The sequence below is a fragment of the Pseudorasbora parva genome, chromosome 13 (assembly GCF_024679245.1).
Source record: "Pseudorasbora parva isolate DD20220531a chromosome 13, ASM2467924v1, whole genome shotgun sequence".
NCBI classification, from domain to species: domain Eukaryota; kingdom Metazoa; phylum Chordata; class Actinopteri; order Cypriniformes; family Gobionidae; genus Pseudorasbora; species Pseudorasbora parva.
Window position 1 is genome coordinate 3,028,237 of NC_090184.1, and position 26,790 is coordinate 3,055,026.

The 26,790-nt window shown below is 42.9% G+C and overlaps 1 protein-coding gene across 1 annotated transcript in view; it reads left to right on the forward strand.

Moving 5' to 3' along the window:
• Positions 1-521: 521 nt before the first annotated feature.
• Positions 522-26,790, forward strand: part of adgrd2 (adhesion G protein-coupled receptor D2) — a 62,696-nt gene continuing 36,427 nt past the window's right edge. Inside the window, exons 1-8 of the mRNA XM_067412966.1 lie at positions 522-607; positions 13,870-13,919; positions 14,044-14,104; positions 17,755-17,994; positions 19,347-19,997; positions 25,556-25,684; positions 25,768-25,853; positions 26,001-26,279. Of these exons, the coding sequence (XP_067269067.1) occupies positions 559-607; positions 13,870-13,919; positions 14,044-14,104; positions 17,755-17,994; positions 19,347-19,997; positions 25,556-25,684; positions 25,768-25,853; positions 26,001-26,279 (1,545 nt within the window). The 5' untranslated portion in view covers positions 522-558. The remainder of the gene's footprint in view (positions 608-13,869; positions 13,920-14,043; positions 14,105-17,754; positions 17,995-19,346; positions 19,998-25,555; positions 25,685-25,767; positions 25,854-26,000; positions 26,280-26,790) is intronic.

Genomic DNA, 26,790 nt, shown 5'->3' on the forward strand with positions numbered 1-26,790 from the left:
TCAGGTGATCACCTAATCAGCACATCATTCAGTAGAGACGGACGGACGGACGGACGGACGGACGGACGGACGGATGGGTGGAGACAGACAGACAGACAGACAGACAGATAGATAGATAGATAGATAGATAGATAGATAGATAGATAGATAGATAGATAGATAGATAGATAGATAGATAGATAGATAGATAGATAGATAGATAGATAGATAGATAGATAGATAGATAGATAAATTATTAGTTGCCCCACTGACATAAAATATATATGATAGTATATGATAGATACTTTGTAATTACATGGTCATGTGACCCAGAATAATGCACAGTTTGCTAGATAATATTTACCCACTGGCTCATCTTACCCCACACTCCCTAAGGTTGACCGTCACCCCTTTCGTCCTTGATAAAAAATTAATTCAAGGTTCCATTGATTATTTCTTAAGTCAAACTAAATGGTTTAGGAAACTTCTGTTCAGATCAGGTGACCTCTCATGAAGTTAAAACTCTCTTTCGTTCTTCACAGATCACATGGCAGATGCGAAACACAGTCACGAAGCTGTATGCATCCGGTGGAGAATGGCGGGTTTTTCTGGGAAGATCTCTCTACATGTAGGTCATCCTTCCTTTGTCTCTCCTGTTCTAGGCCAGGATACTATTTGACGTTGCCATGCCATTCATAGAAAGCTAATGTTGCCTTGGAAATGTGTAACAAGCGATGGTGGTGGCGGGCTACAGTGGATGTGAAGGAGGGAAGGGGAAGAGAAAAGGGCTTGTCAGTGAACTGAAGTGCAATGTTGAGGGAAGGAAGATAAATGCCTGTATGCTTTTGTTCGCTCTGGATGCATGATGGGTCAAGGCTGATTAAAAGGAGCAGCTGGCTGCATTTGGCATGTGGATGGATCCAAAACGAAAAAAGGGGAGAGACTTACTGGAAGATGAGACGCGTTTTGTTGTTTTAGGTTCCACTCAATCCTCTTGAGGTTTAACATGTACAGCATATGAGTATCAAGAAGTCGTTTGCTTAAGGCTGTAAATGCTAATGCAAATATGACACACTCTCAATGAAGTAAATTCATTTTTTAAAGCATTGCTCAGAGCCATTCATAGCCTTTTGTGATATTTGTCTTGATACATGTTTTGTTAAGTGATTAAATATGTTATTTCTATAGACTGACCGAAATTAGACTACTTCCCCCAACATCCCCAAAATATGTTCTAAGAACTTTTTACTTACGTTCTTTAGTTATGAAAAACAATATATAAATAACATTTTGAACTAGTATTCTATTAAAGGGTTACCCAAAAATAAAAATCCAGTCATCATTTACTCATCCCGATGTGATTCCAAACCTGTAAGGCTTTCGTTTATCTTTGAACGTGATGCGTAACACAAGAATGAACCTCATTGGCTCTCACTGAAGCTCAAACGTGATGCGTAACACGAGAATGAACCTCATTGGCTCTCACTGAAGCTCAAACGTGATGCGTAACACAAGAATGAACATCAATGGCTCTTGCTGAAGCTCAAAAGTGATGCGTAACACAAGAATGAACCTCATTGGTTCTCGCTGAAGCTCAAACGTGATGCGTAACACGAGAATGAACCTCATTGGCTCTCACTGAAGCTCAAACGTGATGCGTAACACGAGAATGAACCTCATTGGCTCTCACTGAAGCTCAAACGTGATGCGTAACACGAGAATGAACCTCATTGGTTCTCACTGAAGCTCAAACGTGATGCGTAACACAAGAATGAACATCAATGGCTCTTGCTGAAGCTCAAAAGTGATGCGTATCACAAGAATGAACCTCATTGGTTCTCGCTGAAGCTCAAACGTGATGCGTAACACAAGAATGAACCTCATTGGCTCATGCTGAAGCTCAAAAATGATGCGTAACGAGGATGAACCTCATTGGTTCTTGCAGAAGCTCAAAAGTGATGCGTAACACGAGAATGAACCTCATTGGTTCTCACTGAAGCTCAAACGTGGTGCGTAACACGAGGATGAACCTCATTGGTTCTCACTGAAGCTCAAACGTGGTGCGTAACACGAGGATGAACCTCATTGGCTCATGCTGAAGCTCAAAAGTGATGCGTATCACGAGAATGAACCTCATTGGTTCTTGCTGAAGCTCAAACGTGATGCGTAACACAAGAATGAACCTCATTGGCTCATGCTGAAGCTCAAAAGTGATGCGTAACGAGGATGAACCTCATTGGTTCTTGCAGAAGCTCAAAAGTGATGCGTAACACGAGAATGAACCTCATTGGTTCTCACTGAAGCTCAAACGTGGTGCGTAACACGAGGATGAACCTCATTGGCTCATGCTGAAGCTCAAAAGTGATGCGTAACACGAGAATGAACCTCATTGGTTCTCGCTGAAGCTCAAACGTGGTGCGTAACACGAGGATGAACCTCATTGGTTCTCGCTGAAGCTCAAACGTGCTGCGTAACACGAGGATGAACCTCATTGGTTCTCGCTGAAGCTCAAACGTGATGCGTAACACGAGGATGAACCTCATTGGTTCCTGCTGAAGCTCAAACGTGATGCGTAACACGAGGATGAACCTCATTGGTTCTTGCTGAAGCTCAAACGTGATGCGTAACACGAGGATGAACCTCATTGGTTCCTGCTGAAGCTCAAACGTGCTGCGTAACACGAGGATGAACCTCATTGGTTCTCGCTGAAGCTCAAACATGCTGCGTAACACGAGGATGAACCTCATTGGTTCTCACTGAAGCTCAAACGTGCTGCGTAACACGAGAATGAACCTCATTGTTTCTCGCTGAAGCTCAAACGTGATGCGTAACACGAGGATGAACCTCATTGGTTCTCACTGAAGGTCAAACGTGATGCGTAACACGAGGATGAACCTCATTGGTTCTCCCTGAAGGTCAAACGTGATGCGTAACACGAGGATGAACCTCATTCGTTCTTACTGAAGGTCAAACGTGATGCGTAACACGAGGATGAACCTCATTGGTTCTCACTGAAGGTCAAACGTGATGTGTAACACGAGAAAGAACCTCATTGGTTCTCACTGAAGGTCAAACGTGATGCGTAACACGAGGATGAACCTCATTGGTTCTCCCTGAAGGTCAAACGTGATGCGTAACACGAGAAAGAACCTCATTGGTTCTCACTGAAGGTCAAACGTGATGCGTAACACGAGGATGAACCTCATTGGTTCTCGCTGAAGCTCAATCGTGCTGCGTAACACGAGGATGAACCTCATTGGTTCTCGCTGAAGGTCAAACGTGATGCGTAACACAAGGATGAACCTCATTGGTTCTCGCTGAAGCTCAAACGTGCTGCGTAACATGAGGATGAACCTCATTGGTTCTTGCTGAAGGTCAAACGTGCTGCGTAACACGAGGATGAACCTCATTGGTTCTTGCTGAAGGTCAAACTTGATGCGTAACACGAGGATGAACCTCATTGGTTCTCGCTGAAGCTCAAACGTGCTGCGTAACATGAGGATGAACCTCATTGGTTCTCGCTGAAGCTCAAATGTGCTGCGTATCACGAGGATGAACCTCATTGGTTCTCGCTGAAGCTCAAACGTGCTGCGTAACACGAGGATGAACCTCATTGGTTCTCGCTGAAGGTCAAACGTGATGCGTAACACGAGGATGAACCTCATTGGTTCTCGCTGAAGCTCAAACGTGCTGCGTAACATGAGAATGAACCTCATTGGTTCTCGCTGAAGCTCAAATGTGTTGCGTAACACGAGGATGAACCTCATTGGTTCTCACTGAAGCTCAAACGTGCTGCGTAACACGAGGATGAACCTCATTGGTTCTCACTGAAGCTCAAACGTGCTGCGTAACACGAGGATGAACCTCATTGGCTCTCGCTGAAGCTCAAACGTGATGCGTAACACGAGGATGAACCTCATTGGTTCTCACTGAAGGTCAAACGTGATGCGTAACACGAGGATGAACCTCATTGGTTCTCCCTGAAGGTCAAACGTGATGCGTAACACGAGGATGAACCTCATTTGTTCTCACTGAAGGTCAAACGTGATGCGTAACACGAGGATGAACCTTGTTGGTTCTCACTGAAGGTCAAACGTGATGCGTAACACGAGGATGAACCTCATTGGTTCTCACTGAAGGTCAAACGTGATGCGTAACATGAGAAAGAACCTCATTGGTTCTCACTGAAGGTCAAAGGTGATGCGTAACACGAGGATGAACCTCATTGGTTCTCCCTGAAGGTCAAACGTGATGCGTAACACGAGAAAGAACCTCATTGGTTCTCACTGAAGGTCAAACGTGATGCGTAACACGAGGATGAACCTCATTGGTTCTCCCTGAAGGTCAAACGTGATGCGTAACACGAGGATGAACCTCATTGGTTCTCGCTGAAGCTCAAACGTGCTGCGTAACATGAGGATGAACCTCATTGGTTCTTGCTGAAGGTCAAACGTGATGCGTAACACGAGGATGAACCTCATTGGTTCTTGCTGAAGGTCAAACGTGCTGCCTAACATGAGAATGAACCTCATTGGTTCTCGCTGAAGCTCAAACGTGCTGCGTAACACGAGGATGAACCTCATTGGTTCTCACTGAAGCTCAAACGTGCTGCGTAACACGAGGATGAACCTCATTGGTTCTCGCTGAACGTCAAACGTGATGCGTAACACGAGGATGAACCTCATTGGTTTTCGCTGAAGCTCAAACGTGCTGCCTAACATGAGAATGAACCTCATTGGTTCTCGCTGAAGCTCAAACGTGCTGCGTAACACGAGGATGAACCTCATTGGTTCTCACTGAAGCTCAAACGTGCTGCGTAACACGAGGATGAACCTCATTGGTTCTCGCTGAAGCTCAAACGTGCTGCGTAACACGAGGATGAACCTCATTGGTTCTCACTGAAGCTCAATCGTGCTGCGTAACACGAGAATGAACCTCATTGGTTCTCGCTGAAGCTCAAACGTGCTGCGTAACACGAGGATGAACCTCATTGGTTCTCGCTGAAGCTCAAACGTGCTGCGTAACACGAGGATGAACCTCATTGGTTCTCGCGGAAGGTCAAACGTGATGCGTAACACGAGGATGAACCTCATTGGTTCTCGCTGAACGTCAAACGTGATGCGTAACACGAGGATGAACCTCATTGGTTCTCGCTGAAGCTCAAACGTGCTGCGTAACATGAGAATGAACCTCATTGGTTCTCGCTGAAGCTCAAATGTGCTGCGTAACACGAGGATGAACCTCATTGGTTCTCACTGAAGCTCAAACGTGCTGCGTAACACGAGGATGAACCTCATTGGTTCTCACTGAAGCTCAAACGTGATGCGTAACACGAGGATGAACCTCATTGGTTCTCGCTGAAGCTCAAACGTGCTGCGTAACATGAGGATGAACCTCATTGGTTCTCGCTGAAGCTCAAATGTGCTGCGTAACACGAGGATGAACCTCATTGGTTCTCGCTGAAGCTCAAACGTGCTGCGTAACATGAGGATGAACCTCATTGGTTCTTGCTGAAGGTCAAACGTGATGCGTAACACGAGGATGAACCTCATTGGTTCTCGCTGAAGCTCAAACGTGCTGCGTAACACGAGGATGAACCTCATTGGTTTTCGCTGAAGCTCAAACGTGCTGCCTAACATGAGAATGAACCTCATTGGTTCTCGCTGAAGCTCAAACGTGCTGCGTAACACGAGGATGAACCTCATTGGTTCTCACTGAAGCTCAAACGTGCTGCATAACACGAGGATGAACCTTATTGGTTCTCGCTGAACGTCAAACGTGATGCGTAACACGAGGATGAACCTCATTGGTTTTCGCTGAAGCTCAAACGTGCTGCCTAACATGAGAATGAACCTCATTGGTTCTCGCTGAAGCTCAAACGTGCTGCGTAACACGAGGATGAACCTCATTGGTTCTCACTGAAGCTCAAACGTGCTGCGTAACACGAGGATGAACCTCATTGGTTCTCGCTGAACGTCAAACGTGATGCGTAACACGAGGATGAACCTCATTGGTTCTCGCTGAAGCTCAAACGTGCTGCGTAACATGAGAATGAACCTCATTGGTTCTCGCTGAAGCTCAAATGTGCTGCGTAACACGAGGATGAACCTCATTGGTTCTCACTGAAGCTCAAACGTGCTGCGTAACAGGAGGATGAACCTCATTGGTTCTCACTGAAGCTCAAACGTGATGCGTAACACGAGGATGAACCTCATTGGTTCTCGCTGAAGCTCAAACGTGCTGCGTAACATGAGGATGAACCTCATTGGTTCTCGCTGAAGCTCAAATGTGCTGCGTAACACGAGGATGAACCTCATTGGTTCTCACTGAAGCTCAAACGTGCTGCGTAACACGAGGATGAACCTCATTGGTTCTCGCTGAAGCTCAAACGTGATGCGTAACACGAGGATGAACCTCATTGGTTCCTGCTGAAGCTCAAACGTGCTGCGTAACACGAGGATGAACCTCATTGGTTCTCACTGAAGCTCAAACGTGCTGCGTAACACGAGGATGAACCTCATTGGTTCTCACTGAAGCTCAAACGTGATGCGTAACACGAGAAAGAACCTCATTGGTTCTCACTGAAGGTCAAACGTGATGCGTAACACGAGGATGAACCTCATTGGTTCTCACTGAAGGTCAAACGTGATGCGTAACATGAGGATGAACCTCATTGGTTCTCACTGAAGCTCAAACGTGCTGCGCAACACAAGGATGAATCTCATTGGTTCTCGCTGAAGCTCAATCGTGCTGCGTAACACGAGGATGAACCTCATTGGTTCTCGCTGAAGCTCAAACGTGCTGCGTAACACGAGAATGAACCTCATTGGTTCTCGCTGAAGCTCAAACGTGCTGCGTAACCCGAGGATGAACCTCATTGTTTCTCGCTGAAGGTCAAACGTGCTGCGTAACATGAGGATGAACCTCATTGGTTCTCACTGAAGCTCAAACGTGCTGCGTAACACAAGGATGAATCTCATTGGTTCTCGCTGAAGCTCAATCGTGCTGCGTAACACGAGGATGAACCTCATTGGTTCTCGCTGAAGGTCAAACGTGATGCGTAACACGAGGATGAACCTCTTTGGTTCTCGCTGAAGCTCAAACGTGCTGCGTAACACGAGAATGAACCTCATTGGTTCTCGCTGAAGCTCAAACGTGCTGCGTAACACGAGGATGAACCTCTTTGGTTCTTGCTGAAGCTCAAACGTGATGCGTAACACGAGAATGAACCTCATTGGTTCTCGCTGAAGCTCAAAAGTGATGCGTAACACAAGAATGAACCTCATTAATTCTCTCACTGAAGCTCAAACGTGCTGCGTAACACGAGGATGAACCTCATTGGTTCTCGCGGAAGGTCAAACGTGATGCGTAACACGAGGATGAACCTCATTGGTTCTCGCTGAAGGTCAAACGTGCTGCGTAACATGAGAATGAACCTCATTGGTTCTCGCTGAAGCTCAAACGTGCTGCGTAACACGAGGATGAACCTCATTAATTCTCTCACTGAAGCTCAAACGTGCTGCGTAACACGAGGATGAACCTCATTGGTTCTCGCGGAAGGTCAAACGTGATGCGTAACACGAGGATGAACCTCATTGGTTCTCGCTGAAGGTCAAACGTGCTGCGTAACATGAGAATGAACCTCATTGGTTCTCGCTGAAGCTCAAACGTGCTGTGTCAAGTAAGCAGGCTTGAGCTTCAGTTTACCATAATGTCTGAGTTGATCTCTTTATGAACTTTTTGAAGCTTCAAAGTTGTAGTTGTGTGGATTCAATGGAGGGACAGAAAGCTCTCAGATTTCATCAAAAATATCTTCATTTGTGTTTTGAAGATGAACGAAAGTCTTTTGGGTTTGGAACAACACAAGAGTGTATAAATGATATCAAAATAACATTTTTGACCTAACCCTTTAATGTTACTGTTCATAACCTTGCCAGTACGATCTGAGAACGTTCCCTGTTAACCGGGCTTCTCAGGCGTTCATCTGAACCCCTTTAGCGAGCAATGGTTTGCTCTGAGTCATTTTAGAAAAGCTCTAATCAGCTGTTTAGTGAGTGATTGAGCATCTGCCATGACAAAGCAAGTGTTTAAAAGGTACTTCTGTCCTTTTATTCACACTGCGGTTGTCTGTTGCTCTGGGTTCCCTTTGGAAAATGCCTGATCTTCTCCTCCTTCCTCTAAGGCAGCAATGCTCATTTAAGCCCAAAGCAGTGCTGTGTTTTATGAGCCAGGATTCATTGCTGTGACTTAAGTTACTCTATCCAGCATGACTGCCAGCTGTAGATGTTACAACTTGGAACCGAGTTTCTTCATAAAGGTCAAACTACACAAAACCTTAATTACCTCCAGTGATATTTGCATTGTTCTACATGTCCCTGACTGCTTTAGTAACTAGTCCTCCAGTTTTGTTTCTGCTCTGCACATAACTCTCAATCTGCTGTGGCATTCAGGGCCGAGTGTGTGGTCAATGCGGTCTGAGAGCTTTTGTTGAGGCCCGGGGGAATCATGCATTATGTGCAAAGGGGAATTCTGCTGGGTTTCTGAATGCCTGTCCTAAGTAATTTTGAGGCAAACAACTGAAAAAATAACTAAACATTTAAATCCTAATTACTATTGACTGTAGAGGATCAAAATCATGTCAGTTAATTTAGCTTTTTCCGCCCCCATATTTGCTTTTCACATTCATAGAGGCGTGATTTCCCCCCTCCTTATAATAAGCTATACAAATATACAAATTTGTGAATCATTGCCAAAAATGATATTTTCCGTGAAGGTGCAATATTATTTTATTTTGCTATTAAGTCAGACGGAACAAATAAAACATGGAGAAGTTTGTAACAAGCAGAACGCTTTATATGAAGATACGCATATTCACGACTTTTGCCTTAAAGCTACACTGTGTAACTTTTTTAGTTTATTCTTAGCTAAAATCACTTAGTTCTTTTAAAAAATATATGCTCATTACTGTATATTTACTTCTTTCACGTAATAAAGTATTGTCGTAAGTTTATAATATGCCATTAAAAATAAATACGGGTGAGGGGTTCGAATGCCGGTCGCCATGTTGCCCCTCCATCTTGAAAGTACATTAGCCAAAGAGGGACATACCCGTAAATTCAAGCTTCGCCTTTCGCGTTTTAAGACTCGATGGCACCGTGTCGAATGTGAAGAGGGGGATTGCCGTGTTAATCTTGGACTAAATCGGCCACCGTAGGAGTTAAAACGAAATCAGAATTGAGAGGAACTGAAACTAATATTCACTGGATGGTCATAAACCTTTACACCGCTAGATGGGGGAAAATATCACACAGTGGAGCTTTAATAAACTCCCAATTTACTGCTTATTAATATTTAGTAAGGTAGTTGTTGTAGTAGTTATGTTTAGGTATGGGGTTAGATTAATGGATGTAGAATATGATCATGCAGAATAATATGTTAATATTAATTTGTGCTTTATAAGTAATAATAAACTGCTAATATGCAAGCTAATAAGCAACCATTTGAAAATGAGAATTGTTCCCCATACTGTAAGTGTTACCGAGAACCTTTAACATCTGTAGAACCTTTATATACCACAAACAGAGTAAATTTTCCACATTTATTTTCCAGTCCTGAAAAACACATGAAAAACTAGAGTGCATGTAAAATTTCCTGGAAAATGTTGTTTGCTTTGTTTTTTAACTGAGTACAAGGAGTTTATTACTGGCACGCAACAGTAGTGTTTCGAATAATGATAATTCTCTTGTAAAATTAAGCACTGCATTCAAAATATCGCACACATCTCAAAAGCAAACATTGCAAACACCGTTGGTAGCACAAATTTTGGCATCATTAAGGATATGATTGCATATTTCACGAATTCTAAATCCAAATTCACAAATGTACACTATTTTGCCAAAAGTATTTGGGAACAACAGCAACTCAGCCACGAAGTGATAGGACACGTAAAATCACTGAGCGGGGTCAGCACATGCTGAGGGTCACAGTGCGCAGACGTCACCAACTTTCTGCAGAGTCAACAGCTCCAGACCTCCAGACTTCTGTGGCCAAGAGAACGAGACTTGCCTGACTGCACTATGTCAAGTGTAATGTTTGGTGGAGGGGGGGTTATGGTGTGGTGTTGTTTTTCAGGGGTTGGGCTTGGGCCCTTATTTCCAGTGAAAGGAACTCTTAATGCTTCAGCATACCAAGACATTTTGGACAATTTCATGCTCCTGACTTTGTGGGAACAGTTTGTGGACGACCCCTTCCTCTCCCAGCATGACTGTGCTCCAGTGCACAAAGCGTCGGTCCATAAAGACATGGATGAGGAGTTTGGTCTGGAGGAACTTGACTGGCCTGCACAGAGTCCTGAGCTCATCCCGATAGAACAGCTTTGGGATGAATTAGAGCGGAGACTGAGAGCCAGGCCTTCTCGTCCAACATCAGTGCCTGACCTCACAAATGAGCTTCTAGAAGAATGGTCAAAAATCCCCATAAACACACTCCTAAACCTTGAGGAAAGCCTTCCCAGAAGAGCTGAAGCTGTAAGAGAGGGTGGGCCGACTCCATATTAAACCCTACGGATTAACAATGGGAGGGCATTAAAGCTTATGTGCATGGAAAGGCAGGCGTCCCAAAACTTTGGCAAAATATTATATGTATTATAGTATACTGTATGTTATGCTGAAATAGCTATTATGTGTACATTAGAACATGTGTACATTACAGTAGTACATGTCTGTTCTCATTTCTAAATGTTCGAATTATACCCGCCACTGTAAATCGACTCAAATTAGCCTGGAATCTCTGTCCAGCCTCTCGTTGTTAAACCATGGTTGATCACAGGATCAGTGACAGTAACTCTAATCTCTTCTTGTTCCTGGTCTTTGTCCTCCTCCTCTTCCTCCCCATTGCTTCCCTTCCAGCTCATCCTCTTGTTCCTCTTTGAACTCCTCCTCCTTTAATTCGAAATTTGCCTTGTCCTGATGTCCTCTGACTCTCTCTCCAACTCCCCTTACTCTGTTTGAATTGTTTGCATCCATGTTTAAAAACCTATAACTTGACCTTTGGCCTATTTATAGGCCTATTCTAAAGCCACGGATTGCCTGATGTTAAGTAAAGCAATGAGTGTTTGCACATGTGAGGAGTTAGTGTGAGGCCCTGATGAAGTGTGGCATTTTGATTGGTTGTGTTTGGAAATCAAGATACTTCCTGTAAGATTTGTATGTGTTTCATAGAGAATTGTGTATTGCGTGTTGTGAGTCGGAACCAGAGAATTAGTGTATGGTTTTGCAGATTGTGTGTTGTTCTAGTGTTTTTGAGCGTTAGGTTTCAGAAATTGTGTGACAAGTAAGGATTTTGTGTGTAAGCATTTGAAAAAAACTGTTAATGTGTCAAAGCTGGTGAGAATATTGCTTTAGAATAAATTAAATCTACAACATTGCAGTGCATACCAGGATGCACTATGGGAAGAAGGCGAGCCGGCGGAGGCAGTGTGATGCTTTGGCCAATGTTCTGCTGGGAAACCTTGGGTCCTCCATCCATGTGGATGTTACTTTGACACGCTCCACACCTAAGCATTGCTGAGACCATGTTCAGCCTTTGATGGAAACGGTATTCTGGTGGCTGTGGCTCTTCCAGCAGGATAATGCTCCTGACACAAAGCACAAATGCTTCAGGAATGGTTTGAGGAGCACAACAACCAGTTTGAGGCGTCGACTCGGCCTCCAATTTCCCCAGATCTCAATCCAATCGAGCATCTGTGGGATGAGCTGAACAAACAAGTCCGATCCATGGAGGCCCCACCTCACAACTTACAGGACTTAAATGATCTGTGGCTAACATCTTGGTCCCAGATACCACAGCACACCTTCAGGGGTCTAGAGGAGTCCATGCCTCGACAGGTCAGGGCTGTTTTTTTAGCAAAGTCGGGACCAACACAGTATTAGGAAGGTGGTCATAATGTTGTGCCTGATTGGTGTATATATACATACACCATTATATAACGCTCCTAATTTTTTTCAAGTTTTGTATTATTCAAGAGCCCTGTATTATTATTATTTTTTTTTTCCATTCAAAAATATTTAAATGTATAGATCTGGAAAACCATTTTAAGAAAAGTGTCAGATGTAAAGAATGAAACGCGTAACACATTGCCCCACATTTTAAATTTGAAAAGCCTTGCTTCCGAATTCTGTTTGACGTGCACTATTGGGTATTTGTTTTAGATAGTTTATTAGTGATCTGAGAACTCCTGCTGGTGTTGAAGCTGCTCTCTATAGCACAGTGCATACTAATCGCAGGCGTCCTTTGGCACACTGGTGTACTCTGTGCATTAGTGCTCACTGCTTTTGTTGTGTTCTCCGATGCAGTCCTGCAGGACACTAAAGCTTAGCCTACAAAAAACAAACCATCTTTATTGAGCGGCTTTCAATGCCACAAGCAAAAACCGGTTGAACTAACATCATGGTGGAAATTACCTTCACTAGTGCCAGTTTATACACGCTCACAAAAGGCTGCTTTTTGGGACTGGAGACTGAACTCACAGCATGTGAGCATTTTAGCATTTGAACAAGTGTTGTAATACTTTACGATGTGTTTGTGTGTAATACTTTACGATGTGTGTGTGTGTGTGTGTGTGTGTGTGTGTGTGTGTGTGTGTGTGTGTGTGTGTGTGTGTGTGTGTGTGTGTGTGTGTGTGTGTGTGTGTGTGTGTGTTTGTGTGAGAGTGTTTGTATGTGTGTGAGGATGTGTGTGAACTAGTGTTTGTGTGTGGTGTGTGTGTGTGCGTGTGTGTGTGTGTGTGAGAGAGAGAGAGAGAGAGAGAGAGAGAGAGAGAGGTCCAGGGACAAAATGTCCCCACAAAGATGGCAATATCCAAAATACTTATAAAAAGCTTATAAATCAGACTAAATTATGTTTTTTTTTTTTGGGAAATGATAATAGCTGAAAGTTTTGTGCAATGGGTAGAGTTAAGGGACAGAATATACAGTTTGTTGACCATTACGTCTGTGGAAAGTCCCTATAAAACATGAAAACACAACGTGTGTGTGTGTGTGTGTGTGTGTGTGTGTGTGTGTGTGTGTGTGTGTGTGTGTGTGAGAAGCTTGGGCATAAATAAGTGTCATTCTGCAGTGGTAAGAGTCCCGCTGTGCTTGATGAACTCTATGTGCCAACATTCACACTGCTTGCGCAAGAAGTCTGCTTTAATAAATGACACCCATTAGCATTACAAAGCAAAGTGCTAAAATGACGGCTGAGTTGGTGGGCTGGACCTCAGTGAGGGGGTCTGCGCTCAGATCCAGAGACACACACACACTGGGATAAAGGAGAGTCTGGATGAGATGGATTTGAGTTGGGATGTTACACTTGCAAACTGAGGGATGAAGACGGTATAAAGGCATAACAGATAATATGAGACAGATGCAATTACACAGCTCATGGCAAACTAACGTATGGCTGCTGAAGATCACGCGGCACACAGATCCTGTAAGTCAAAGCTCCTCAGATTCAGCTCATCAGGGTCAAAGCGTCTGAAGATGCTGCTTTTATTCATTATTTCCCCAATTACAAATTGCATGCAATTGTGAGAAATTGTACATTTTATTTAAAGGTAATGATTTTTTTTTTAGTTTAGGTTAGTTTAGATTATGCATTAAAAAGTCTTGATTTTCATTGTAGTCTCATACTGTTAAACGCTACTCTACTTTGGTAAAATTTGATTTTGTGTGACACACAGCTGTTACATTTACATAAGTTACATTTGAGGAACACAAGCGAGAGCAACAGTCAGCTTTCCTGTGAAAGTGGGAACTGCAGTGGCGTCACCTGATGAGTTTAGATGCGGTTCTCCTTGGGTTTGCATCGGTATTGTCGTTATTTAAAGCAATTGTGTCCTGCTTTGTCCAGATGTGAAGATGTCCTCATTGCTCTTTGGAGTGATTTTGGCAAACGCAGTGGTAATGTTGGATTACGACTTTCTTTCTCTATATCATTTTTTTTTTAAATTATTATTCAAGAATGATAATTTCAAATACCCACGTTCTCTGCTCTTTTTTTTTCTTTGTATGTTTTGCAATGAAGATTATGGGAATATGTGAACCAACTCAATCATGGTCAGACAGGGCAGAAAGAGGACTTTTGGGTGAGTAAACGTTGTATTTCCTCCTCACAGACAATAATTAATCCTGTTAAGCCTTCCTTATCATATTTAATACATGCATTTCTAAGTGCGTGCCTCTAAATGATCTCTGCTGTAAAACCTGTTGCACTCAATGTACTTCATGCCCGATTGATAGTTTAGGGTATTTATCAAGTAAACGTCTTATAGTGTAATTATAAAAGTGTCCATCTTCAGCTTTACATGTTTCTGCAGTGAAATCTTTGCTCATTATTAAAGTAAATGTATAGGAATAACTTTAATATTGCTAGTAATATTCCAAGATGAACACTATAATTCAAGATGAGCAACTCGAGTTTAATTGATTATCTGTGCATCATGTTTAAATGTGAGTATGAAATATGATTGTCAGGCTTTTGAGGAAGGTTTATGTGTGTATCTCTGAATCATCATTGTGTTGCATTGCTTTTTTGCTTTAAAACTAAATGTGTCTTTAGACATTGGCAGATAAAGAGGGATGACTGATATTTATATGCATTTTATGTTATTATCTGCTATACTGTTATAAAGATCTCATTGATTTACATTAAAAGCATCATTAAATTCCATCTCGCTTCTTATCCATATCAGCATCTGCAACAAATCGCATATTTTTGCTCAGTTTGGGCCTCTATATAAAATTGAATTGTTTTTCATCTTTGAGTGTGAGCTCAATATTCTCACTATATTATGATCCATAAAAGCATGATGTATCAAAAAGAATACAAATCACAAAGTGAAAACTTTATTTTATATTTAGTTTATAGGTTCACCAAAACGTAATATAATAATTAATATAATAAATAATATAAATCTCCTTTACCATACATTTTAATCAATTTAACAATAATAAAATAATTGATTTATTTAAAAAAAAAAAAAATGACTGACCAGATAATTTTATCTGATTTTCTAAAGATTTCTATTTTTAAAACATTTGCTTATTTTTTAAAACTTTTTATTCATCAAAGTATTATAGAAAAATTATCACAGGTTATGAAAAAATATTATTAGGTGACACAATATTGTCAACATACACTCACCTAAAGGATTATTAGGAACACCTGTTCAATTTCTCATTAATGCAGTTATCTAATCAGCCAATCACATGGCAGTTGCTTCAATGCATTTAGGGGTGTGGTCCTGGTCAAGACAATCTCCTGAACTCCAAACTGAATGTCAGAATGGGAAAGAAAGCTGATTTAAGCCATTTTGAGCGTGGCACGATTGTTGGTGCCAGACGGGCCGGGCTGAGTATTTCACAATCTGCTCAGTTACTGGGATTTTCACGCACAACCATTTCTAGGGTTTACAAAGGATGGTGTGAAAAGGGAAAAACATCCAGTATGCAGCAGTCCTGTGGGAGAAAATGCCTTGTTGATGCTCGAGGTCAGAGGAGAATGGGCCGACTAATTCAAGCTGATAGAAGAGCAACTTTGACTGAAATAACCACTCGTTACAACCGAGGTATGCAGCAAAGCATTTGTGAAGCCACAACACACACAACCTTGAGGCGGATGGGCTACAACAGCAGAAGACCCCACCGGGGACCACTCATCTCCACTACAAATAGGAAAAAGAGGCGACAATTTGCACAAGCTCACCAAAATTGGACAGTTGAAGACTGGAAAAATGTTGCCTGGTCTGATGAGTCTCGATTTCTGTTGAGACATTCAGATGGTAGAGTCAGAATTTGGCGAAAACAGAATGAGAACATGGATCCATCATGCCTTGTTACCACTGTGCAGGCTGGTGGTGGTGGTGTAATGGTGTGGGGGAGGTTTTCTTGGCACACTTTAGGCCCTTTAGAGCCAATTGGGCATCGTTTAAATGCCACAGCCTGAGCATTGTTTCTGACCATGTCCATCCCTTTATGACCACCATGTACCCATCCTCTGATGGCTTCTTCCAGCAGGATAATGCACCATGTCACAAAGCTCGAATCATTTCAAATTGGTTTCTTGAACATGACAATGAGTTGACTGTAGGCTACTAAAATGGCCGCCACAGTCCCCAGATCTCAACCCAATAGAGCATCTTTGGGATGTGGCGGAACGGGAGCTTCGTGCCCTGGATGTGCATCCCACAAATCTCCATCAACTGCAAGATGCTCTCCTATCAATATGGGCCAACATTTCTAAAGAATGCTTTCAGCACCTTGATGAATCAATGCCACGTAGAATTAAGGCAGTTCTGAAGGCGAAAGGGGGTCAAACACAGTATTAGTATGGGGTTCCTAATAGGGATGTCAACAAATAATCGATGATCGATTAATTGTCGATAAGGCATTTGCTCGATAAGACTTATCGATCATCGATTAAGCAGGGTCATGCGCATTCGTGCTGCTCAACCGCGAAACGGGAGAAAAAAAATGAAGCGAGCCCCGAGTTCTATTTGTTACCATTTTACAGCTGGAGTTACACCTTCATCATGACTGCTGATTTATCTCATAAGGATTCATTTGAATAATAATTATGTTAGAGGCGAGCGGTAGTAAAAGCGTGGCGGTGATCAGCTTCAGCTCCAACAGCAATGCACAACTAATAATGACTATGGTTGGGACTGTCATATTACACAACATTAATGAGAACACTACTGTAATAAATCATTGTGATTGTTAATTATTTGGGTTTATTTGCCGTGTGTTTCATTGCGTTGATCCAGGAAGAGCGCATGCACAACACGAGTCACGCATTCTGACTCGCGCATGTAACTAGTTCAAGTTCAGATTGTGCTGAAGTAATTTGTAATATTACATTTATTTTGTAAAGTTATATATGTGATCAATCATAAAGGATGCGTTTCTTTTAGCAAAATAAAACGCACTAGCAAGTGGCTTCAGTCAGTGATGGCTACCGGTTTTCATTCAGTGCTTCGGCTTTAGTGCATACAGATATCATATTATATAACAGAAATGAGAACACTATTTTAATAAATGGTTGTAAATTAATTGGGTTTAGGTGCCGTGTTCAGAGCGTTGTTCCAGGACGAGCGTGTCTCCCATTCTGAATATGAATATCAGCAACTCAATTCAAGTTCAGTTGTGCATTCGCATCATTTTGTGAATATATAATTTGTTAACTTTATATAAATCTGATTAATCTCATATAGGAAGCTTTTTGTTGAGTTAAATAATGCACTAACAGAGCTTCAGTGTAACTTTACCGGTGTTGATTCAGCGCATCCGCTTCAGCTCGAAAGCTTAAAGTAATTTAATTAAATTATAAATCGCATCGACAAATTTTACAATCCCATAGCCCTTTGTTTAGATAAAAAAATCCTTCTCATTCATTTGGTAAAGAACATGGCGTTTTGAGCAGCATTGGACATCCTGTCATGCTGTCGGCTATAAGCCACTGCTGTAGACGCATATTTCAGTATTAAGGTCGTTAATAATCGATTAATTGATCGTTAATTTAAACGACGATCGATCATGGGAATTTGTAAAAAAACAAAAAAAAAACATCCCTAGTTCCTAACAATCCTTTAGGTGAGTGTATTTCCTCCATTTTTACTGTGAAAATAGTTCTAAAGAGTAGAGCCATTGCACATCTTCTATAAAACGGGCTTTTGAATCGCAAAGGCCGCATCTGGTTATCAATAAGATTTAAGCTAACCATCTCAACCTGTTGCAGATGTGCCAGACTCTAATCTTCTGCTCCAAAACGATGCCATCTACCAGCTTGTGAACACATCATTTAGTTTCGAACAAGCTCTGCGTTACTGCCGTGGTCAGTCCAGTGCCCTCACAACGTCAGGGGTCAAAGAGGATGAGGAGGGAGCCCAGCAGTTACTCTTTAAATCCAACCTCAAGAGCCCCGTTTGGTTTGGAGCCAACAAAAGTCAGAACCCGACAGCCCATCTTCATGAACAAAGTAAGTTTGGTTTTCTAAGATCTGCTCCCACAGGGAATGAACAGGTTCTCTCAAAGTTGTAAGCAAATGTTCTTCCAGCATTGCTTGTAGAATGTTCTTTCAAAGTTATCTGGTCTTCAATAATGTTCTCAATATTAGAACAAAAACTTTATTTACACATCGTTCACCTGACTTTTTTTTTCTGGTAAGTCTGTAATCTAATGTTTTTTTTTTCCAGAATGTTCAGAGAATATTCAAAAGAAACTATCCCAAAATGATAGAATGGAACGGACGCATTAAAAGCACCTTAAAACATTTAAAAAACTGGGCGTTTGGAAAACGTTCAGAAAGAATGTTTTCAGCAGCAAAATGTTCTTAGAAATTTTTTTTATGGTGTATTTGTCCTTCATGAGGTAAAGAAAGTATAGGACAGATCAGACATTTTCTCTCTGTCTTCTCCCGTTGAATAGAAAAGTCTTAAATGGGTCAACACACAGTTTCTGTCAGTCTGATGTTAATCTTGAGTATCTATAGAGTCGTGTTGATCCTTCATATCTCCCAAGAGTCTTTAGTTTATCAGATTTATAAAAGACAGATACACTGAACCGATTCTTTCAGAAAACAGCCGAGCTTGTGGAGGCGTGCAGTGGGCGGAGCTAAAGACACACACACACACACACACACACACACACACACACACACACACACACACACACACACAAGCACACACACACACACACACACACTATACATTGGTGTTGTTCACATTATATGCACTTACGTACCGATTGCCAACAAAACACACATTTGATGCAGTTTCACTCACGCCTGCGGTTTCCACTCATGACCGGGAACAAACACACACACTTGCAGAAGTCCGGACACACAAACTGCATCCACTGTTCCCTTAACGCTGGGTTATTTGGGAAGCTGAACAAGCTGATCTGATTTTTCCTCACACCAGAAACACACTTCTTTAGTGACATTGTTGATCTCGTATCTAAAAACACAACGCCAGCGCCACCGATGGCTCACGTAACCTGAAGGAAGCTTGATGACGGACGCGCTCTCTCTCTGGTTGGTGTGTGTGTGTGTGTGTGTGTGTGTGTGGGCTCATCCAGGAGAAGTGCCTATACAAGCAATCCTGCCCTTTTTGACATCATACAGGAAAATCCTCGGAAAAAACGTTCCTAAACGTAAAAAAAAAAAAAACGTGTAGGACTGTGTCAGATGTCATACATCCTGCATGTTTTTTTAATGTTTAGCATTAGAATCACTAACTCTTTAACAGTGTAAATAAGTCAGAATGCATGAAGTAGCAATAGACCCCCCCCCCCAAACTAGTGTCTAATGAATTCTCTGTACCTTCACAGAAACGGTCCTCCCTGGTTTATCTTTCAAGTCTAAGGATGGCTATGCGGTTGTGAATGCATCTTTCCCGACACTCTCTGCAGTGAGCGTTTGTGTGCGCGTGCAATGGGACCCGCGGCACGAGAATGTGTCCACGGTGTTCTCGTACGCAGCACCCATTTTCATCAACGAGTTCCAGCTGCGCGGACAGATAGACGAGTCCAAGCGGAATCATGCCGACAGAAAGGTCCGCCTAGCGCTTCTCATTCAAGGACAACATCATCCATACAAAGCCGAGCTACCTATTGATGAAGACTGGCACCATGTTTGCGTCACATGGCGATCAAGAGATGGATTTTGGGCTATTTATGTTGACGGAAAAACAGGAGATTCTGGGAAAGGGAAAGCTCGGGAAAAGGCAAATGATATATACGGAGATGGGATATTTATATTGGGGCAAGACCAGGATACCTTTGGTGGAACTTTCACGGAGCCGTTTGTTGGAAACTTGACTGACCTGAACATTTGGGGGGAAGCTCTGGATCTAAAACAGGTGCAGGCGCTGAACACCTGCTCGCGGCTGACCAATCACAGAGCCCTATTCCGATGGCGGGACTGGAGCCTCACTGTCCATCACTCTGTCCAGAATGTGTCTGCAACACTCAACTGTCCAGGTTAGCATACTTAACATGCACTATTTTTATATATTTAATATGAAATATACGTTTTATTTTCTTTATATTTAATGCTTTTAATACATATTAAAATATACTTATTTTTGTTAAATACTTTGCCTAAAGAAGTAATTTTTTTGTTACTGTCATATTTGCTACAAAATTGTCAATTGTAGCTTTAAATGTCTACTTTGAATTATATTTATTACACTGTAAAAAAAATTGGGTTGTTTTTTGTTGGTTTAACTTTAAAAAAGTGAGTAACCTGGTTGCCTTAAAATTTTCTCAAATTGCGTAAAAAAGCTCATATTTTAGGTTGCTCCAGCGAGTGCAGTCTCAAGCGCGTCGTGTTTCTATGGCAACCCGAACTTCCACAGTGACTGTAATGACTTAATATGAATATGAATGAACCGTCTTGTTTAATCTTAAAGGCCCACTAAAATCAACATTGAATTTGTTTAGCTTTTAGTATGACTGTGTTAGCCTTAAAGTTATGAATAAGCTGGTGTGTGTTCCAAAACTATGACAAAATTTGCATTCAGGGGATTTAAAGGGGTACTTCAGCGCTGGGAAGATGAATCTGTATTTAAACTGGGTCATCAATGCAGTAGAAATGTGAAATTATTGTTGAATTTGGTGTCTTCTAGACTGAGAAAAGACAGAAAATGTATTTTTGTCCCATGGGGATGAAAGACTACAATTCCCAGAATGCTTCGCTGCCCTGTGAGGCCATTCCCAACGCCACCAACGTCATTACTGTGACTAAGTTAGAGAAGACACTACAATTAAAAACTGAACGTGTCTGTTCAATATAATGAGTGAGTCGCCGCGCGAGTATCACAGCACTGAGCACTGACTGCAGGAGTGATGAGAGCTGAGATAATCGCGACTACACTCGCGGCATACATTCACAACCCGAGTTCAGTCTGGCGCGTTTCAGTTCATGCCTTTGCAAGCTTAACTTTCATAGAAATGAATTTGAGAAGTTAAAAGACTTACATTGCACACCATAGTTTCGTTTAAATGAGTGCCTGTAGCTGCCTGCTGAGCTCTCCCTGCCAGCTGAGTGTGATCTCCATCCCCCATGCGCGGATTCAAAACATGCGGAAATGGCTCCCTCTGCTGGCTGTAGTCTTTAGCCTTTGGGCAAACATTCCTCCTATGATGCAAAAATCGTCAATTTGCATCATAGGAGGAATTTTTCCAGAAATAAAATGCATAAATCTCTCGTCTCAGGGAGATATGAGGGGGGAAAGCACAATAATTTGAATATACTCCAGGGTTTCTACTGATACAAAGCCATATGCTAATCGCTGAAGTAACCCTTTAAGCATTCAAAATTTACAGTCTATCAATTCCGTTAAAACGAATCTCAGATTTTGGTTACATCATCGATGACTTCATTTTCTCATCAAATCTTCTGTCCAATCAAAATGCTCTCTAGAATCTAAAGCCCGCCTCCTACACTGCTGAAGCGGCAGCTGAAATCGGTAATTTGTTCACACATTTACTAATTTCTACATGGTGAAAGCCACATAGCACACTATATTTGCGACAGGAAACGATTGAGTGTAAATATGCTTTCAGTTGAGGCGAATGAAGTCTGGTTTTACATTAGTTTCACACACCGTGGCAGCGCGAACACACCCACACACCAATGGCTCTGGTCTAAATTTAGATTACAGACGCAGCACGGATCATATGCACGAGTCGGCACAGACAACAAACTTATCGGACCCATTTGAATTCTGCACAGAATCAATGCAGCATTTCAAAGCGATATGGAGGAGATTATGATGATAAACGGTTAGAGGAAACTGTCTATACCAAACAGAAAGGCTCTAGTCAAACTGCATATTAACGAAACGCTATTGGCTGTTGTTTATAAAAGGGGAGGAGCTGCTGGAGCCGTTTCAGGGGACATCACGTCAACACATTGAATAATGTGGTGCGTTTCAAGGCACTTCAGTGGGCCTTTAAAGTTTTGGTAGTCAGACTCGGCTCACAGAGATTATAGCAACATAATGCTAACGTCAGGGGCCATGGCGCTGAACGAGTAATAGTCGTTAGTTCAAAAGGGCAAACAGTCAAAGTTATTATGCCAGTTAGCTCGAGTCAAAATGCAAATCTGTAAATTCGCATTTGTCATCCGTCACCGTGACATAAAGTGGACTTTTAAAGCTGAGATCATGAGTGAATTTAGCATGCTTGGAACAACAAGAGAGGAATGACATGGATATAACTTTTTTCTTAGCAAGGAATGTAATACATCACAATCAGGTAACGTTACAAGGAAGGGAGACGACGGCTATAGGTAACCTGAGACAAAGAGTTATATTTTTTTGCAACTTGTTTATTGACTTGTTAAGAGCAGTTTATTGTGGAATATGAGACATTCGGGTCCAGTCGGGTCTGTGTCTTCCCCCACTGGGGTTCATTGCAGCTATCAAATAATAGACGGGTCCATGTCGGTTCCGGGTACTACATTTTTATCATTTCTCAGATCTGCACGGGTCCGGGTCCAGCTTTTGAAATAATAGACGGATCCGGGTCGGTTCTGTGTAGCACATTACGGGTCTCTTCGGGTTCGGGTACGGATTTTTGGACCCGTGTAGACCTCTACCGTCTACACCAATATTAGCCTCTCTACAATTGCTACCAGTTCACCTTAGAATAAAGTTTAAAATTCTATTATTCATTTATAAATCTTTACACAATCAGTCCCCACCATATTTTGCACATTTACTGCTTCCATATAATCCTAAAAGAACACTTTGTTCGGAAAACCAAAACCTCTTTGTAGTGCCCAGGGCAACTCAGGTACATTACTTTGGAATGAGTTACCTTTATCTATCTGGTCTGCCACGCTATTAAATGATGGGAGCATATATTGTCTAAACCATATTTTCTTAAATGTTGTTTTATTAAAATGTGCTTTTTGTGAATGATCATGTAAAGCAATTTGGTCATCTTCGGTTGTTGTTAATAGTGCTATATAAATAAAGAAACAAGAACAAGAAAATAATAGGAATCCCTACCACAGCACTGTGACGGTTGTCTCCTTCCAGTGCCCTGTGTGAGCCTCCTGATCTCTCTTACCTGATGAGACAGGGCTAAACCAGAGAATGTCAATCACTGCTGTTACGCATGACCCATTCAGTGAGTCTGAGAATTGAATTTTTTGAATGAATTTTATTGGGAAAGGAACTCTGTGGAAGCCACACCCGAAGGAATTATGTGGAGTATATCTGGCTAACCCTATAAGACCGGGACACAAAGGAGATTTTAGCGGTGGCTCCACCCATATGAGAAAAGGGGGCTCTCCCAAGGGAAAGAAACAGGCCATTTAGGAGAAACCGTGGAAATGCACATATGGGATCCCCTCAGGGTTACACATATGGTACCCAACCTAAAACAGGGTTATAACGAGAACTGCCATGGCGCCAGACACTCCGCTGCATCAGGCACCGAGGGTGATGAAGGACTCGACAGGATTTGCTCTGGAGAAAGTACCATAGTTCAGAATGCAGGAAGCTGACAAAGAGCTGGGCCTCTCAGTGCTTCTGCCGGTTTGAGTTGAGAACATAGGATGGGAGAACTCCCAGGATGGGAGACCAACTGGGAAAACCGGGTTGCTGCTGGTAGAGGTGTTAGTGAGGCCAGCAGGGGGCGCTCACCCTGTGGTCTGTGTGGGTCCTAACACCCCAGTATAGTGACGGGGACACTATACTGTCAAAGAGCACCGTTCTTCGGATGAGACGTTAAACCGAGGTCCCGACTCTCTGTGGTCATTAAAAATCCCATGGCACTTCTCGTAAAAGAGTAGGGGTGTAACCCCGGTGTCCTGGCCAAATTCCCTTGATTGGCCCTTACCGAGCATGGCCTCCTAATAATCCCCATCCATTGTATTGGCTCTATCACCCTCTCTCCTCTCCACCTATCGCTGGTGTGTGGTGAGCGCACTGGCGCCGTTGTACTGTGGCTGCCGTCGCATCATCCAAGTGGATGCTGCACACTGGTGGTGGTTGAGGAGAGACCCCTGACATGAGTGTGAAGCGCTTTGGGTGTACAGTAGTACATTTGAAAGCGCTATATAAATGCCTCATTCATTCATTCATAGGAGGATACCGGCTCTACACGAAGTCTATAGAATCGAAGGAATGTGTTGGGTGTCATCCCAGCCAGCAGCTCTACAAATATCTGTTAGCGAGGCGCTATTTGCCAGCACCGAGAGGATGCAACACTCCTGGTAAACTCACAACTTGAACGGGCAAGGCTTATCTTGTGCTTGGTAAGCCAAGGTGATTGCATCCAGTATTCAGTGGGTCAACCTCTGCTTGGAGACAGCCTTCCCCTTCTGCTGGCCTCCGTAACAGACAAAGAGCTGCTCTTAGGCCCTGAAGCTTTGTGTTCTGTTCACGTACAGTCGCAGAGCACAGAATGGACCGAGCAAAGCCAGGGCTGGGTCTACCTCCTCCTGGAGCAGCGCTTTTAGGTTCACCACCACCTGGTCCCTGAAGGGAGTGGTAGTTCCAAGGTAAGACCTCCTCAGCACATCCCACAGATGCTCGATTGGATTGAGATCTGGGGAATTTGGAGGCCAAGTCAACACCTCAAACTCGTTGTTGTGCTCCTCAAACCATTCCTGAAGCATTTGTGCTTTGTGTACATGGTCTGCAACAATGCTTAGGTTGGTGGAGCGTATAAAAGTGAGATCCACATAGATGGCAGTGCCCAAGGTTTCCCAGCAAAACATTGCCCAAAGCATCCCACTGCCTCCGCCGGCTCGCCTTCTTCCCATAGTGCATCCTGGGGCCATGTGTTCCTCAGGTAAGCCACACACACACACACACACACGGCCATCCACGTGATGTAAAAGAAAACGTGATTTATCAGACCAGGCCACCTTCTTCCATTGCTCCGTGGTCCAGTTCTGATGTTTACGTGCCACTGTTGGTGCTTTCGGCGGGGTCAGGGGTCAGAGGTCACCCTGACTGGTCAGCGGCTATGCCGCCCCATACGCAACAAACTGAGCTGCTCTGTGTATTCTGACAGCTTTCATCAGAACCAGCATTAACTTCTGGAGCAGTTTGAGCTCCAGTAGCTCGTCTCAGACCACACGGGCCAGCCTTCGCTCCCCACGTGCATCAATGAGCCTTGGCCACCCATGACCCTGTGGCCGGTTCTCCACTGTTCCTTCCTTGGAGCACTTTTGATAGATACTGACCACTGCAGACCGGGAACAGCCCACAAGAGCTGCAGTTTTGGAGATGCTCTGACCCAGTCGTCTAGACATCACAATTTTGGGGACAAAATGTTCACTTGCTGCCTAATATATCCCACCCACTAACAGGAGCCATGATGAAGAGATAATCAGTGTTATTTAATTCACCTTTCAGTGGTCATAATGTTATGCCTGATCTGTGTGTATATATATATATATATATAAAAATTATATATAATTTTTGTTGTCATTTTCAGCTGATATGTGAAAGTGAATTCATTGTAATTTGTGAGTTTCTGTTTATTTGTGATGGATATAATGTTTATTTCCACAGGCTCCCTGAAGACGACGCAGAGACAGGAAGAGGAATGTGAGGTTTTTAATGGCAGGTCTGACGGTCAGCCTCATTACAGCTCTGTTGACTGCACACACACATACCCTTTCATCTGCAGAGGCAGCAAAGGTGTGTGTGAGAGAGTTGCTTTAGCTGATTAAAGTTTGAGTGTTTTGAAGTGTTGTGTGACAGGTCAGCTCTCTGATCCACAGAACACTACCTGAAGATGAAAGAGCTGAGAGAATCTCTGAGGTCCGACCCAAGCCCCCTCATGCAACGCCTCATGCAGTATGGCATGGTACAGTCCAGCTTTAAAAAGCGCTTTCTTAGCATGAATATTTTACATGGTATCAGTCATTACAAATCACCAAAAAACAGTTAAGTATAAATGGATAAAAGAAAATATAAAGCCTATCTAACTTGTGTTTTGTCCCGTTTCTCTTAGACTGCAGACACTGTGCTCTCTGGTACTGTAGACGGGCAGAGCTGGGCCTCAGTGTCCCGTCTGTTGAACGTGTCTGAGCAAGCTATCCTGGAGGAGCAGAAGCAGCTAGAGGACAGAGACATGGTCTCTCTGATGCATGTTCTCTCTCGGGCCGCTGACCTGCCCAGCATGGCCAATCAGAGCCGGCATGATGCGGAGAGCCTCGGCCAGAGCTTCCTCACCATTGCAGACTCACTCATCAGCCAAGATGACACCCGTAAATGGCACAGCATCAAAGAGGTGATGGAAGTGACTTACTAATTGTTATCATTTATGTTTTGCAACAGCACTCAATACAGTTCACCAAATTGAACTGATTCGATTGCTACTACATCTACTTCAAGATAGTTTTATTTCTAGTTTGAGAGACTGTCACTGCCACTGTCGTGCACACAATGATGTTTTACACGGATTAAATAAACTTACATTGACATAATGCTTACACAAATCCTCAGTTCACCCGGGCTCATGTATTATCAGCTAGTGTTGTAGTACTCGAGATCGGTCTTGGTCTCGAGACCGGTCTCGAGACCACTTTTTAAAGGTCTTGGTCTCGTCTCGGTATCGACCGCATTTTTACTCGGTCTCGTCTCGGTCTCGGGCGAAGATGACTCGGGATTTTGTCTCAAGACCGGTCAAGACCACAGCTGAAGGCATATAAAGAGCAGAGAACTCCACCCTGCGCGCACTCTCTGTCTTCAAAATAAGCACATAAGCTCTCTCTGATACTTCACATATTAAGCTAAATCAA